This window comes from Muntiacus reevesi, chromosome 3, assembly GCF_963930625.1.
Source record: "Muntiacus reevesi chromosome 3, mMunRee1.1, whole genome shotgun sequence".
Lineage (NCBI taxonomy): Eukaryota > Metazoa > Chordata > Mammalia > Artiodactyla > Cervidae > Muntiacus > Muntiacus reevesi.
In genome coordinates, this window is record NC_089251.1 from 112,178,510 (window position 1) to 112,195,928 (window position 17,419).

The 17,419-nt window shown below is 40.7% G+C and overlaps 1 protein-coding gene across 2 annotated transcripts in view; it reads left to right on the forward strand.

The window, feature by feature from the left end:
- Nucleotides 1–6,816, forward strand: part of FAM76A (family with sequence similarity 76 member A) — a 28,336-nt gene extending 21,520 nt beyond the window's left edge. For both annotated transcript variants that reach the window (XM_065930178.1, XM_065930179.1), the window contains 3 exons: nt 948–1,083; nt 3,938–4,039; nt 4,571–6,816. In XM_065930178.1, coding sequence (XP_065786250.1) covers nt 948–1,083; nt 3,938–4,039; nt 4,571–4,657 — 325 coding nt within the window. In that variant the 3' untranslated portion in view covers nt 4,658–6,816. The remainder of the gene's footprint in view (nt 1–947; nt 1,084–3,937; nt 4,040–4,570) is intronic.
- The last annotated feature ends 10,603 nt before the right edge of the window (nt 6,817–17,419 follow it).

Genomic DNA, 17,419 nt, shown 5'->3' on the forward strand with positions numbered 1-17,419 from the left:
CAGAGGCCGTCACAGGGAGGGCTCTGTTGACGACCCAGGCTGTGATATAACTTTGCAGTTTGCCACCTTTTTGTTCCTTTCCTAACTAAATATCACAGAATTCTTGATACTGGAAGTGACAGTGCACAGGCCAATTGTAGTAGGGGAAGTTGGCTTCTTTCCTGTTAACTTCGTCATCTTTTTTTTTTAATCATTTTTTAAAAAGATTGTAACTGAGATGGAAAACAGCAGCTTCTCAGCAGCTGTACCACATCATGGGCTTTGGAGCAGAAAGCAGAGTCAAAATCTCTATGGGATCTTTAAAGAAAAATGCATGAAATTACAATTTATCCAGATTCTGGAGAAATTATCTAATTACAAAAATTATGACTCTCACCCACAATAACTAGGGATCTTCAATGAACCTGAAACAGAATATCTTTGGCTCTTATGAGGTGGCATTTGTTTTAGTCCTGAATGTGAGCAAAGATGGGCTTTGCAGGTGGCGGTGGTGGTAAAGAGCCCACCTGCCAGCGCAGGAGACATAGGAGACACACGGGTTCGATCCCTGGGTTGGGAAGATCTCCTGGAGGAGGGCATGGCCACATGCTCTGATATCCTTGCCTGGAGAATCCCCATGGATGTGAACTTGACAGTCTACAGTCCATAGGGTCACAGAGTCGGACACGACTGAAGTGACTTAGCACGCATGCACAGCATGCCCGTGAGCAAAGATGCTGCAGGAAAGCTGCAGGTTGTGGCTTTGGTTGATATAGTTACCTGATGGCCACCTTGCCTGTGCAGTTTAGCAAATACTCCCAAGTCCGATGTGTATTGTGCTTGATGGCTGAGATTCAACTAGTTGCTCCTGCTCTTGAAGTTGCAGTCAAGTGGCCTATAATGTGACCTCAGGTAGAAAAAAGTTTATGCATCCAACTGATATTTTCCCCCTCCATTTTTCCCCTCAGCTTTTCCCCAGATCTGGCTCTGGACTCACCAGGCACTGACCACTTTGTCATCATTGCCCAACTGAAGGAGGAAGTAGCCACTCTGAAGAAGATGCTGCATCAGAAGGATCAAATGATTTTAGAGAAAGAGAAGAAGGTACTGCTCAGTTAGTGCTTCTCAGGGCCGAGTGAGGCAGGCAGGTAACATATGTGGTACAGGGCACGATGCTCGCTGTTTAACGGATGTTTGTTGGATACATACCATTGGTGCTCTGAGAGAGATACCCAGTGGCAAGGTTGGGATGTCTTAGGGAGCAGCTTGCTGTCTGCCAGGATCGTGGCATGACATTACCATTGTCAGTCCCCTTCCGTCAAGTGGTTTAGAGGGTTGATTTTTCTTTCTTTCATTTGAAGGAAGCTTCCACTTCTAAGGGAGGACTGAAGTTGACTGAGCTTACAGAGATGATGTGTAAAACCACAGTGTCCACCTCTTATTTCACAGTGGGGCCTATAGCAGAGTACCACTCTTCTCAGCATAAGCTGTTCAGGGAGCTTGTAATCAGAGGGTGCTGAGTGAGCATGGAGTTGAGACAAGAGGAAGTATATATAATTGGAATTTTTAATGCTCTCAGGCTAGGGGAACCTGATGCCTCCATCTCTATTACTGGAATGGCTGTGTCCAAGGGACAGGAGTGCTCAAAATATGTAGACTAAGTCTGCCTCATCCCCAGACAATATTCCGGTACGCCTTCCTGTAGTCACAACATCACTTTGTTTCCATTGGTGACAACTCCTTTCCCGAGTGACCTGCTCTCTAAGCTCATCATTATCTTTAGTGATGTTTTATTCTGGTCTGAGTCATAGTCCCCTCTTCAGGGGAACTATTTTATGTCCTTTTTCTGGTTTGTGTCTGTTATTTCTTATTTTCAGATTCTTAGAGAATGTCTCGTTTTTGCCTTATTATTCTAATAACTAATAATAATAGTTAACTTTTATTGAATGCTTTGGCTCAGATGGTAAAGAATCTGTCTGCTATGCAAGAAACCGGGGTTCAGTTTCTGTGTCGGGAAGATCCCCTGGAGAAGGGAGTGGCAACCCACTTCAGTATTCTTGCCTGGAGAATCCCATGGACAGAAGAGTCCAGCGGGCTACAGTCCATAGGGTCATAAAGAGTCGGACACGACTGAACAATTAACACCCTTCTATCTGCCTAACCCTATTCTAAGTGCTTTATATGTGTTAACTCATTTATCCCCATATCACTTTGAGGTAGGAATTATTACCCTCGTTTCATAGACAACAGTGCCTTCCACTTAGGGTTCCTTCCACTAGCTCTGTTTTTTCCCTGAGGCTGTATGTTGTTTCGCACTGTGTTCGGAATGCTATGATGAGTGCTAACAAAGACATTTATGTTAAAACACTTTTTTAACTTAATTTATTTTTGGTTGCACTGGGTCTTTGTCGTGGTGCGCGGACTTTTTGTCATTCTGGTGGCTTCTCGTTGCAGAGTACGTCTGTAGGTTCTGGGCTTCAGTAGTTGCTGCACGCAAGCTCAGTAGTTAACGGCTCGTGGGCTCTGGAGCATGGGCTCAGAAGCTGTGGTGGAAGGGCTTAGTTGCTTCACGACACGTGTAATCTTCCCAGACCAGGGATTGAACCGGTGTCCCCTGCATTGGCAGGCAGAGTCCCATCTACTGGGCCACCAAAGAAGTCCTGTAATGTTAAAATCCTTATGTGCATTCTTTGTATCTGATTCCTCCCTCATCTTATAGATGAGGAAATGGCTTGAAAGAGATTAAACAATCCGCCTAAATCACACAACTGGGGAAAGGCAGAACAAGGGATGAACCCAGATCTTTCAGACCCTCCTGTTCTTTCTGCTGTGCTGTTTCTACTCTGCCAGTAAGGTGGAGGTTCGTGGGAAGAGACCAGTATTCTTTTCAGTTTACTACATGACTGTCAGATGAAAGCAGACCCAAGTACATTTTCTTTATGAACTAGATCAGAATGGCATGTTAAAGAAAGGATTTTTGCAAAATAGAGACAAAATGAATACTCGTCTCTAGTGCTTTGCGGTCACAAAATCTTAATTCCCTTACCTACAGCAGTGAAAGCACTCCAGGGAATTCCCACAAAGTTAGGATTTTAAAAGGAGCAAAAACAAATAGTAGATTGTTTCCCATAACTTTCAGGATCAAGATCACATTCCTTGGCTAGAACACAGGCTCTTCCACATCATGCCTTCCTATCTGTGACCTCATCTCCTGACACACTTATCAGTCATCTGAATAAGTTCTCAATTATCTTGCACTCTGCTTGTGCCCATACTGTTCCCTTTGCTTGGATGCCCTTTTCTGTACCTCATGTGCCAGTTGCTACATGTATCTCACAACTCAGCTCACAGCTCATTTCTCTAATTTTATACCTCTTCTCTGTGCTCCTTGAATAGCATAGTCAATAGAAGAAGGCCTGGAGTTTGAATTCTGACTCTGCTACTTGCTAACCACTTTACTTAATCCTTTCTAAGCCTTGATGTTCCCATCTATAAAGTAGGAAGAATAATGTTACTATCCCACAGGGTTATCATAGGATTAGATAAAATAATCAAACAGTTGGCCTGGAACAGGGCAAAAATTCAGTAAATGACAGCAGCTGTTATTTTCATGGCTTCTCTCAAACTGTCAGTCATATTTGTTATAATCATTGATTTACTTGGAGGTGAGAATTTGAAAGATTATTGCCTATATTGAGTATGCCTATATGAAATATCTAAAATCTTCTAGCAAGTGGTCAGTGGCAGACATGCTAATTAATGCAGAATTTTGTGTAATTTTCAGGAAGTCACTAGAAAAAAAATAGGATACACAGTTCCCTGGCTTTGATTTAGGTATGGCTGTTTAGGAGAGCCCTGGGTTTCATTAATTTAGGGGACTGTTTAGCTCTCTGGTATCAAAACATTTTTCATTGCACAGAAATTTCTTCTGGTCACTCTGCCTTTTTTTCCCCAACAGATCACAGAGTTGAAGGCTGATTTTCAATACCAAGAATCTCAGATGAGAGCCAAAATGAACCAGATGGAGAAAACCCACAAAGAAGTCACAGAACAATTGCAGGTAACTCTGCTTATTTAATATGATAACTCTGGTGTATTTAGCTGATGGTATTTTAAGTGATCTTCTCTTAGATTTCTTTTTTTCTCAGAGAATTGACATGTCAGTTGACATATTAAATCACCTTATAGATGACTTTTATTATTTTCTCTTAGATGTGTTCTAATCTTTTTACCTCAAAAAACAGTGGGATTAATAAATGTGTTCTTTGATTTTGTGATAAACCAGATGTCATTCCAGATGTCTAGATTGTAAATTCTGTTTATCCGACACACTAAGCACTCCATGGTTTGTTTGTGTTGCATAGAGCGTCCGTTTGTATTAGTGGATCCCAGGAGATGCAAGTACACTGATTAACTTCCAGCAAATACTTTCTTCCCTCTCAACCATACCCTAGAACTTTCTGTTGTTTTCTACCTCTAGAATTTGTTCACCTCTTCCTGACCTCTACATTGTCTCCCTTAGCATCTGCATGAAAAACACTGATAAAACTTCCTTTGAGCACTGATTTTTTTTTTTTTTTTTTTTTTTTAGGCCAAAAACCGAGAGCTCCTGAAGCAGGCAGCTGCCTTGTCCAAGAGCAAGAAGTCAGAGAAGTCAGGAGCTATAACCTCTCCATGAGAGACCACAAGAACGCTCCCGGCAACAGCAAATGGATTCCTTGGTTAGGGTGGCAACCTGGCTGTTCTCTGGGAGTTGCAAGCTTCCTTAAGAAATCTCTGTATTATTAGAGTTCTCCTCCTCTGTGTGACTGCGTTGGGCTGAATGGAGACGCCTGGTTTGTGCTGTGTTATGACTGCATGCTTGAATGTTGGGGTTTTACGCTCCCCTCTCTTTCTCTCTCTGACTCTCTCACACCCTCAACTCCCCTCTCTCTACCTGCCAGCCCTTCTCTCAGTACTACTGTCTCTCTTTTGCTACTTTTTTTTTTTCCTTTTTGTGGTGGTCACTGCTCAGTGTTATGTGCAGAATGGTTTTTTTTTTTGATCCATTATTGCATCCTGCCATACCCATGAGCAAGCAATTTGGCATTAATTACATATCACTGCCACCCTCTGAACTTTGAAAACTGCCACCTTAAGACTTGGTACAATGGAAGAGACTTTTTCTCTCCAATAAACCTTTTGCTTCAGGGTATACTCTTGGGTTTTTTTCCAGGTATATTATGTATGAACTTTGTACTATGTATAGCCAGAGTTTTATTTATTTTTTAAAAAAGGAAACTTTTTCTTGATAAAGGAATAATGGTAGCCTAGCTTGTTCTTCTTGTAAAAGTGATGCTTCTTTTAAAAAAAAAGTACTACTCTCTAGCTTTTAGTGAAAGAATCAGATCTTTTCTTTCTTGTTACCTTGGAGTCTTAAAAACTGATTGCTAAGGTGAAACAATTCAATATATAAGCATGGAGTTAAGTGCCTTTTGGAGGGTTTCTTGGAACAGCATGTAAGAAGATACTTAAGGGAGGTAGCAAAGATTTGGAGAGTCTGTCTTTCTGAGTAAGGGCAGAAAGAAAGGTTGTCCAGGTTATACTGGACACGTCCCTCTCCCTCCCCTTTCTTGATTGTTTTATGTGACTGATTTTAAATTCCCACACTGCCACCTCTTTTTTAAAAAAGAAAATGCTCTTATATCAGTTGTCATACTAGGCCATTGTCAGGTAACTTGTTTTTAGATGATTCAAAATGGGCTAAGATTTGGACTACAGAGCATTTTGAAAGTTAGTATGAGCTGCTCAAGTATGGACTCTGAGTGTGACTGGGGGAATGATATCCCTGTATGTACTGTCTCCCCACTCTTCCTCACCCACTGCTGCCTGTACACTCCCTGCTTTTAATGGAAACGTGTTGAAAACAGGTGCTTCTCCAAAGCAGCGTGGCCCCAACCTGAACTGTGCCCCATGTTCCCCCCCTGACCCAGCAGGCACAGGGAGTTAGTTTTCACGCGAGAGGACGCGTTTGCGTTCTAGCCACCCTCTCGGTCCTCCGTGACGTTGGTGAGAGAGGTGTGCCAGGGAACAGCGAAACCAGCCACTTTGGGGTCCTTTAACGCAGGGGGCGATGCTGGAGTTAGAGGTAACCACAAGGGCAGATGACATTTGTACCTCAAACTACCAGAAGTGTAGCAGTAAGTTTAACTTACCTGGCATTTCCCAGGAGCAGATGCTTCTAACTGGTGAACATTCTCACGAGTGGAGCCATGCACTTAGTTGGACAGAGACACGGAAATGAGTGGACCATGTTGCTTATCACTCTGGTAGAGGATGTAATTTTCTCTTCTAAGCAAGGGAAATGGCAGTGCTAAATAGTTTTGTAACTTTTTGAATGAGGAAATTTTAGGTAAAGACAAACTGTCAGATAATATTTTTCAGATGCATTTACATTGACTATGGGGAAAAGATTGTGAAAAAAGTTGCAGTCATGGTTTTTTTTTTTTTAATTTTAAAGACTTGAGAAATTCTGTTACCTGAAGTGACAATGTAAAAACATACTTAGTTTTATACTAAATCTTTTTTTAAGGTCTTGGCATTTAATATAAAGCAAATCCATACATTTTCTAACTTTCCACGAGTTCCAAAAAGAGAAGGAAGAAACCTCAGTCTTGAAATTTTGGTTTTTAAAAATCATGATACTGTTTTACCATAAAATTGAGTAGCTAACTTTTGGTAACACCTTTTGTTTATTTGTATGTTTGTAATAATGGACATTTTAAAACAGGAATGTTTTGGTTTGTACAGACTTTGAAAAATGTGTGTTAATAAAAATTCATATTGACTCAAGTATAATTATTGGTTTGTTTGTTTTTTTTCATTTATTTCTTGCTGGTTCACCAATAGACATATCCCATAATCCCCTTCAACCTAGAAAAGAGTCAATTTGTCTTGCTTGTAGACTTTAAACAATTAAAATCCTAACAGCGCTAATAGGGAGTTTTTATGTCCATCAGATAATAAGCTAATTTCTTTCTTCTGTGATTGTATTTATTCAGTTCAATTGCTTGCTTTATAAGCACTGGTGGGCAGTGAGGATACAGCCAGGAAGACAATTGACGAACTTACTCTCCTCATGAGGCCCCCATTTAATAGAATATTGGACAATGCCATTATTCCTTGATTTGGTATTTACCAGTATTATTCACAGTTAATATGGGATGAAGCTTCATACAGTTATGAATGAAAGGTTTTTGATATGCCATCTCAAGGACAGGAATGTGTTGGTTTGAAACCCTGGCACTAGTAGGTTTCTAAATTAGTAAGTGCCTTTCAGACATCATGGTCACATCCTGGTCATTCTCTTCTGTAGGCTCAGTGACAGCATATTTTATAGGTGCTCTGAACATTTATTACTGCTCTCCCTCCTTGCCAGGGGCTTCCGCAGTGGCTCAGATGGTAAAGAATCTGCTTGCAATGCAGAGACCCAGGTTTGATCCCTGAGTGGGTAAGATCCTCTGGGGAAGGGAATGGCTACCCACTCCAGTAATCTTGCCTGAACAATCCCATGAACAGATGAACCTGGCAGACTACAGTCTTTGGTGTCGCAAAGGCTCAGGACTGAGTGACTGACACATGCACCCTGCCAAATTCATATGTTGAATTTGAGCCTAGAGACGGTAGTATTAGAAGGTGGGGCCTTTGAGAGATACTTTGGTTCTGCCCTCGTGAATGGGCTTAGTGTCCTTATAATGGAGGCATCAAAGATATCCCTTGCCCCTTTTACCATACGAGGAGAGAACCAGAAGGTGCCTGTAATGAATCCAGAAGAGGGTCCTCACTAGAGTGCAACCAAGCTGGCCTCTTGATCTGGGACGTCCTAGCCACTAAAAATGTAAAAAATAAATTTCTGTTGTTTAATAAGCTACCCAGTCTGTGATATTTTGTTCTAGAAGTCCAAACAGACTAAGACAGTAGACTATGTTTATGATCATCTTTATTGTGTGAATTCTCTTAATTTACGCATTTGTTGTTTAAATGCTAAGTTGTGTCTGACGCTGCGACCCCACGGACTGCAGCACACTAGGCTTCCCTGTCCTTCACTGTCTCCTGGAGTTTGCTCAAACTCATGTTCACTGAATTGGTGATGCCAACCAATCATCTCATGGTGGCCAAAGTATTGGAGCCTCAGCTTTACATCAGTCCTTCCAATGAATATTCAGGGTTGATTTCCTTTAGAATGGACTGGTTGGATCTCCTTGCTGTCCAAGGGACTCTCAAGAGTCTTCTCCAGCACCACAGTTTGAAAGCATCAATTCTTTGGCACTCAGCCTTCTTCATGGTCTAACTCTCACATCCATACATGACTACTGGAAAAACCACAGCTTTGACTATACGTGCCTTTGTCGTGCCTTTGTCGGCAAAGTGGTGTCTCTGCTTTTTAATTTACTTATTTACTCAACCTTAAAAACCACTAGAGGGGAAGAATATAAACAGAAAGACATCATCTAGTTCTTCAGGAAAGTGAAAGTGAAGTCAAAGTGAAGCTCTTCAACAAAAGACCTTAAAGTAACTTAGCAGACTTTTGGTCCCATCCTTTGCAGTTTAAGACCATATGTTACCTGCAGTGTAACGATCCTCAGATAACTGTCATCTAGATTCTTGGAGGAGGGGCCATTTTTGGGAAAGCCCAAACTGTCAGGAGCTGTATGTAGTGTTGCGGTTATTATTCCTACACAACAAATTACCCCAAAATTTAGTGGGTCTTTTTTTTCTGACCAGGGATTGAACCTGGGCCATGGCAATGAGAGCAGTGAGTCCTAACCACTGGACCACCAGAGAACTTCCCAAAATTTAGTTTTTTAAAACACCCATTTTAATATGCCCACAGACCCAGCTGATCAAGAATTTGGACAGGGCACAGTGGGGATGACTAGTCTTTGTTGTATAATTTCTGGGTCCTCAGCTGGGCAGATTGAAAAGCTGAAAGACACTTATTGGAGCTGGAATCATCTCTCTGAAGACTCTGTTTATTTGTGTATCTAGTGCCTGGACTGAGATGATAAAGTCTAGTAATGCTGACTGAAGCACCTATGTAACGGGCCCCTCCATATGTAGCTTGGCCTTCCCCAGCATGGTGGCCTTTAGGTAATCAGACTTCTTCCATGGTGGCTCAAGATTCCATCGCACAAGCGATCCAATGAACAAATTTGAAGCTGTGTTTCATCTTCTGACCTGTCCTCTAAGGTCACAGTGCCTCACTTCTGGAGCATTTTATTAGTCAAAGCAGAAGTCCACCCAGACTCAAGGGGAGGAGACATAGATCCCTTCTCCTGATGAGAGGGTGACAAAGTAGAAGAGCATGTAGGATGGAAAATACTGTGGTGGCAATTTTTAAAAATATAAACTGCCACACGGGGAATGGATTTTAGAACCAAACCAAATTCAAGACAGCAAGGCAGAAGCTGCAATGTCTCTCATGGCCTATCTTTGACTGTCACACCTCAACATTTCTACAATACCCTACTGGTTACAGAGGACAAATTACTGACACTGTTCAATGTGGAATGAGACTACCCAGGTGCGTTCAAATCAGCAGGCAGAACACTGGGGTCCATCTGGGAGGCTGGCTACTACACTGACCTTTGATCTATAAGACTAACAACTATGTGAATCTCTGGGTTTTGAAGGCAGGAATGAAAATTGGCTTTTGGGGGGAAGGAGTTCATATTTCTTACTATGACTGGAACCAATAACTACTCAGCCTGCTAGTGCTTGTCAGACTGGCACTGAAGCCGATTATCAACTCTGCTCGAAGAGTGAGACTGTGTCAGGCTGTGGTTGGCTCTGAAGTTGGGCTGCCTGTGTTTGAGTTCTGTCTCTACTTAGGGTTGCTATGAGGATTAAATAATGAATATGGAAGTCTCCTACACAATGTATGCATGATCCTACATACATTAAATAATCTATGTAGAACCATAAAGAAAGCTGAGTGCCGAAGAACTGATACTTTTGAACTGTGGTGTTGGAGAAGACTCTTCAGAGTCCCTTGCACTGCAAGGAGATCCAACCAGTCAATCTTAAAGGAAATGAGTCCTGAATATTCATTGGAAGGACTGATGCTGAAGCTGAAGCTCCAATACTTTGGCTACCTGATGTGAAGAACTGACTCATTGGAAAAGACCCCCATACTGGGAAAGATTAAAGGCAGGAGGAGAAGGGGACACCAGAGGATGAGATAGTTGGATTGCAACATCAACTCAATGGACATGAGTTTGAGCAAGCTCTGGGAGTTGGAGATGGACAGGGAAGCCTGGTGGGCTGCAGTCCATGGGGTTGCAGAGTCAGACACAACTGAGTGACTGAACTTAACTGAGAAGTCTCTAGAACAGTGCTTGACACATAGTATGCACTAGATTTGGTAAGTTATTATTATGCAAGACTCCCACAGAATCTATATTTTCTGTTTCTTGAGAGGGAAAACAACAGTGACAAAATAGAATGAACACGTATGTTCACTTGTTCTTTGTTTCCAAAGTTACTTGGTTCCAAGATCACTTTTAGGTCACCAGAACGTTCACGAAAACTAAAATTAATATGTCTTTTTTTCCCAACTCCATATTACCCACCTCATGTGTGCAACTTCGTTTCATTGATGTTTAGAGTGCCATTTTTAACTTTAATAAGATATAATTTACATATAGTAAAATTTACCCTTCTTAATGTAAAGATCAAAGGATTTTGATGGATGTACGAGCTGTGAGGGCTTCCCAGGTGACTCAGTGGGTAAGGAATTCACCTACAATGCAGGAGATCCAGGTTCAATCTCTGGGTCGGGAAGATCCCCTGGAGGAGGACATGGCAACCCACTCCAGTATTCTTGCCTGGAGAATCCCATGGAGAGAGGAGCCTGGTGGGTTACAGTCCATAGGGTCATGAAGAGTTGAACATGACTGAAACGACTTAGTACATACACGCCTGAAGTTGTGTGATCAAACTGCTAACATTTGTTGGATCATGTAGAAAGCAAAGGAGTTTCAGAAAACCATCTGGTTTATTGACTGTGTTAAAGCTTTTGACTGTGTGGATCACAACAAATGGTGGAAAATTATTAGAGATGGGAGTAACAGATCACCTTGCGTCTCTTGAAAAACCTGTAGGCAGGTCAAGAAGCAACAGTTAGAATAGGACATGGAACAACTGACTGGTTCAAATTGGGAAAGGAGTACGACAAGGCTGTATATTGTCATCCTGCTTATTTAACTTATATGCAGAGTACATCATGCAAAATGCTGCACTGGAAGAATCACAAACTGGAATCAAGATTGCTGGGAGAAATATCATCAACATCAGTTATGCAGAGGATATGACTCTAACAGCAGGAACTAAAGAGCCTCTTGATGAGGGTGAAAGAGGAGAGTGAAAAAGCTGGCTTGAAACTCAACAAAAAACTAAGATCATGGAGTCTGGTTCCATCAGTTCAGTTCAGTTCAGTTGCTCAGTCGTCTCTGACTCTTTGCGACCCCATGAACCGCAGCACTCCAGGCCTCCCTGTCCATCACCAACTCCCGAAGTCCACCCAAAGCCATGTCCATTGAGTCGGTGATGCCATCCAACCTTCTTATCCTCTGTCTTCTCCTCCTGCCTTCAATCTTTCCCAGCATCAGGGTCTTTTCCAATGAGTCAACTCTTCACATCAGGTGGCCAAAGTATTGGAGCTTCAGCTTCAGCATCAGTCCTTCCAATGAACACCCAGCACTGATCTCCTTTAGGATGGACTGACTGGTTGGATCTCCTTGCAGTCCAAGGGATTCTCAAGGGTCTTCTCCAACACCACAGTTCAAAAGCATCAATTCTTCCATGCTCAGCTTTCTTTATAGTCCAACTCTCACATTCATACATGACCACTGGAAAAACCATAGCCTTGACTAGACGGACCTTTGTTGGCAAAGTAATGTCTCTGCTTTTTAATATGCTGTCTAGGTTGGTCATAACTTTCCTTCCAAGGAGTAAGCATCTTTTAATTTCATGACTGTAATCACCATATGCAGTGATTTTGGAGCCCAGAAAAATAAAGTCAGCCACTGTTTCCACTGTTTCCGCATCTATTTTCCATGAAGTGATGGGACCTGATGCCATGATCTTAGTTTTCTGAATGTTGAGCTTTAAGCCAACTTTTTCACTCTCCTCTTTCAATTTCATCAAGAGGCTCTTTAGTTCTTCTTCACTTTCTGCCATACGGGTGGTGTCATCTGCATATCTGGGGTTATTGCTATTTCTCCCAGGAATCTTGATTCCAGCTTGAACTTCCTCCAGCCTAGCATTTCCCATGATGTACTCTGCACATAAGTTAAATAAGTAGGGTGACAATATACAGCCTTGACGTGCTCCTTTTCCTATTTGGAACCAGTCTGTTGTTCCATATTCAGTTCTAACTGTGACTTCCTGACCTGCATACAGATTTCTCAAGAGGCAGGTCAGGTGGTCTGGTATTCCCATCTCTTTCAAAATTTTCCACAGTTTATTGTGATCCACACAGACAAAGGCTTTGGCCTAGTCAATAAAGCAGAAATAGATAATTTTCTGGAACTCTCTTGCTTTTTCGATGATCCAGCGGATGTTGGCAATTTGATCTCTGGTTCCTCTGCCTTTTCTAAAAGCAGCTTGAACATCTGGAAGTTCACAGCTCCAATATTGCTGAAGCCTGGCTTGGAGAATTTTGAGCATTACTTTACTAGCATGTGAGATGAGTGCAATTGTGTGGTAGTTTGAGCATTCTTTGGCATTGCCTTTCTTTGGGATTGGAATGAAAACTGACCTTTTCCAGTCCTGTGGTCACTGCTGAGTTTTCCAAATTTGCTGGCATATTGAGTGCATCGATATGTGGTCCCATCACTTCAAGGCAAATAGAAAGGGAAAAAGTGGAAACAATGACAGATATTATTTTCTTGGGCTCCAAAATCACTGCAGATGGTGCCTGCAGTCACAAAATTAAAAGACACTTGCTCCTTGGGAGGAAAACTATGACAAACCTAGAGAGCATATTAGAAAGCAGAGACATTACTTTGCTGACAAATGTTCAATAGTCAAAGTTATGGTTTTTCCAGTATTCATTATGGATGTGAGAGTTGGACCATAAAGAAAGCTGTTGTTGTTCAATCGCTAAGTTGTATACAACTCTTTGTGACCCCATGAATTGGAGCATGCCAGGTTTTCCTGTCCTTCATTGTTCCTTATGGTCCAATAAAAGAAGGCTGAGCCCCAAAGAATAGGTGTTTTTGAACTGTGGTGCTGGAGAAGACTCTTGACAGTCCCTTGGATTGCAAGGAGATCAAATCAGTCAATCCTAAAGGAAATCAACCCTGGATATTCATTGGAAGGACTGATGCTGAAGCTGAAGCTCCAATACTTTGGCCATATAATGCAAAGAGCCAACTCATTGGAAAAGACCTTGATGCTGGGAAAGATTGAAGGCAAAACAAGTTGGGAACAGCAGAGGATGATAATACAGAATGTACTCATTTTGGTCTGCTTCTTTTGCCAGACATTATGTTTGGACGAAATCATGCATGTTGTTCACATAGTAATAGGCCAGTAATTTTCATGCTCTGTGATACTACAATTTATCCACCCTATTGCTGATGGACATTTAGGTTGTTTCCAGTATGGAACTTGTAGACATAAATGCTGCTCTGCAACAGAAAATAATAGAATTCTATATCATTAACACTACCATTTAATAGGAAAACCTGTAATTACTTTTAAAAATCCAGATGCATATCAGAATTATCTTGGAATTATTTGAGAAATACAAATGCTCAGGTATTGCTTTTTTCCTCCAAAGCTCCAGACGTGTTTCTAGTGAACAACCACGTTTAAAAACAACTGGACTGTATAATGGTCTTTTGTTTTTATCTGGTTGTTTCACTTTTCCTATTTCATATTCAGTGCTCCCATTTCATTTAGTTTATGTTTTCCAATTTCTGCGCCTCTTTTTTTGTCACTGTTGTTCTTTCCCAAGATTTTACTAAGTGTAGTAGAAAAACTTTTGTATGCATGTATATAATATACACATAACTAGTATGTATAATATGTATACATATATAGTCATGTATAATATATATATTCTAGAAAACATGAATTTTTGCCATTTGATTCCACTTGTTTGACATACTACGAATAGAAATATCAGATTTCTAATTTATACTCACTTAAAACTTTGATATAGTTTCATGTATTTTGGCATCTAGTATTACTGCTTAAAGTCTAGAAAATTTATTATCTTAGTGATTTTTTTTTTTTAACTTACCGGCTCTGACCCTCCCAGCCCATCACCTCCACTGCCCGGTGGGGGCGAGAAGGCGAAGTCAGAAGCGAGGTGTCCCGCCATGGGGAAGGAAGGCATCCCGAGCCGGGGGGTATCTTAGTGATTTTTTAAAAAAATTTTTTGAATGAGGATTTAAACTTGAAACTTCTAATCCAGTTCTGAGAATATAAAGAAATACTATGTTGTTAAAAAAAAAAAAAAAAGGAAATTAACATGTGATACAGTATTATTTGCAGGTCAGGAAGCAACAGTTAGAACTAGACATGGAACAACAGACTGGTTCCAAATAGGAAAAGGAGTACATCAAGGTTGTATATTGCCACCCTACTTATTTAACTTATGTGCAGAGTACATCATGAGAAACGCTAGGCTGGAGGAAGCACAAGCTGGAATCAAGATTCCTGGGAGAAATAGCAATAACCCCAGATATGCAGATGACATATGCAGATGATATGGCAGAAAGTGAAGAAGAACTAAAGAGCCTCTTGATGAAATTGAAAGAGGAGAGTGAAAAAGTTGGCTTAAAGCTCAACATTCAGAAAACTAAGATCATGGCATCAGGTCCCATCACTTCATGGAAAATAGATGCGGAAACAGTGGAAACAGTGGCTGACTTTATTTTTCTGGGCTCCAAAATCACTGCATATGGTGATTACAGTCATGAAATTAAAAGATGCTTACTCCTTGGAAGGAAAGTTATGACCAACCTAGACAGCATATTAAAAAGCAGAGACATTACTTTGCCAACAAAGGTCCGTCTAGTCAAGGCTATGGTTTTTCCAGTGGTCATGTATGAATGTGAGAGTTGGACTATAAAGAAAGCTGAGCATGGAAGAATTGATGCTTTTGAACTGTGGTGTTGGAGAAGACCCTTGAGAATCCCTTGGACTGCAAGGAGATCCAACCAGTCAGTCCATCCTAAAGGAGATCAGTGCTGGGTGTTCATTGGAAGGACTGATGCTGAAGCTGAAGCTCCAATACTTTGGCCACCTGATGTGAAGAGTTGACTCATTGGAAAAGACCCTGATGCTGGGAAAGATTGAAGGCAGGAGGAGAAGACAGAGGATAAGAAGGTTGGATGGCATCACCGACACAATAGACATAGGTTTGGGTGGACTCCGGGAGTTGGTGATGGACAGGGAGGCCTGGAGTGCTGCGGTTCATGGGGTTTCAGAGTGAGAGACGACTGAGCGACTGAACTGAATAGTATTATTAACTACAGTATTGATTTTGTTCAAATTTCACAAAATTTTATGCTAGTGTGCATTATTTGTTTTCATATCTTATTCAAGACTCCACATTGTATTTAATTGTATTGAGCAGCTTCAGCTGTGTGCAACAAACTGGTAAATTCTTTCTTCATTTTTATTCTTTGCAAATATTTTCTAATTTTCCTTGTTATGACTTAGATACAGCCATCATTTAAAAATGGACATTTAATTTCCAAATACATGAGATTTTAAAAGTATCTTTGATATTAATTTCTCATTTTGATATTAATATCTCCTTTAAAATGCTCTCTTCTCTGCAATCACCCTCTGCATTTTTTCAGTCTTCTAACTTTAGTGAGGCTTTCCAAGGCTAAGTCAAAGATCTCTCTTGATAAATGTCACATCGCACTTGAAAATTATTTTCAAGTGTCTTTTGATATTGATTTCTAACATAATTCCACAGTGATAAGAGAACAGATTCCATATGATTTCAATGCTTTTTGACCATGAAATTTTTGCACCTTGTTTTATGTCCCTAGATATGTTCCAGTGTCTCCTAGTTTATAATGTATGAGAACTTGAATAAAATTTGTATCCTATCATTGCATGAAAATCGTATAAATCTTAATTATGTTGAATTGGTTCATAGTACTTTTCAGGTCTACTATATCCTTCGACTTCTCTGTATATTCATTCTATTAATTTTTGAGAATTTGATATTGAAGCTCCAACCAAAAATTTAATTTATCTACTTAAAAAATAACTGTAATATAAATAGAACTATATGTAACCTTGTTATGTATTTTCCAACTCTCCTGTAAATGTGTTATCATATTTTCACAATTTAAAAAATAAAAAAGAAATAGATCTAAAAAAAATAAATGCTTCTCTGGCCTTCTTCATAATAGCTTTGAACTGGAAACAACTCCAGTGTTCATCAATAAGGGAATGGATAATCAAATTGTAGTAAAATCATGTGATAAAATACTACTAGCAATAAAAAAGATTAACCCACTGACATATGCAACATCATGGAAATATCTCAGAAGCATATTAATTGAAATAAGCCAACACTAAAGAATACATAAAGTATGATCAAAAAACAAAAACATAAAGTATGACCCCTTCTTGATGAAGCCTGAGAATAGACAAAACCAATCTGCAATGATAATAATCAGAAAGTGATTTCTGGGAATGAGGGAAATTGATTAGAATGGAACACAGATGGGACTTCCCCGGTGGCCCAGTGTTTAAGAATCCACCTGCCAATACGAGGGACACAGGTTCAGTCCCTGGTCTCCTGGTCCAGGAGCTAAAATCCCACATGCCCAGGGGCAAACCCATGTACCACAACTACTGAGTCCCCAACCCTAACTAATGACTGAAGTGCATGTGCCCTAGAGCCCATGCTCTGCAACAAGAGAAAACACCACATTGAGAAGCCCAAGCATCTCAACTAGAGAACAGCTCCTGATCACCACAGCTAGAGAAAGCCCAAGTGCAGCAACAGTGTAGCCCCTCCACCTCCGAAAAAAAAAGACCACAGTTTGAAGAAACTTTCTTTGATAACAATGAAAATGTTGCATTTCTCAGTTTGGGTGGTGGTTATGTGGGTGTATGGGCTTCCCTGGTGGCTGGTGGCTCAGATGGAAAAGAATCTGCCTGCAATGCAGGAGACACCGGTTTGATCCCTGGGTTGGGAAGATTCCCTGGAGAAGGAAATGGCAACCCACTCATTATTCTTGCCTGGAAATTTCCATGAACAGAGGAGCCTGGCAGGTTACAGCCCACGGGGTCACAAAAAGTTGGACATGACTGAGCAACTAACACAGTATGTGGGTATATACAAATGTCAAAATTCATTGAAATGAACATATCTGTGCATTCTATTGTATGTTAATAATAACACAATAAAAATTAA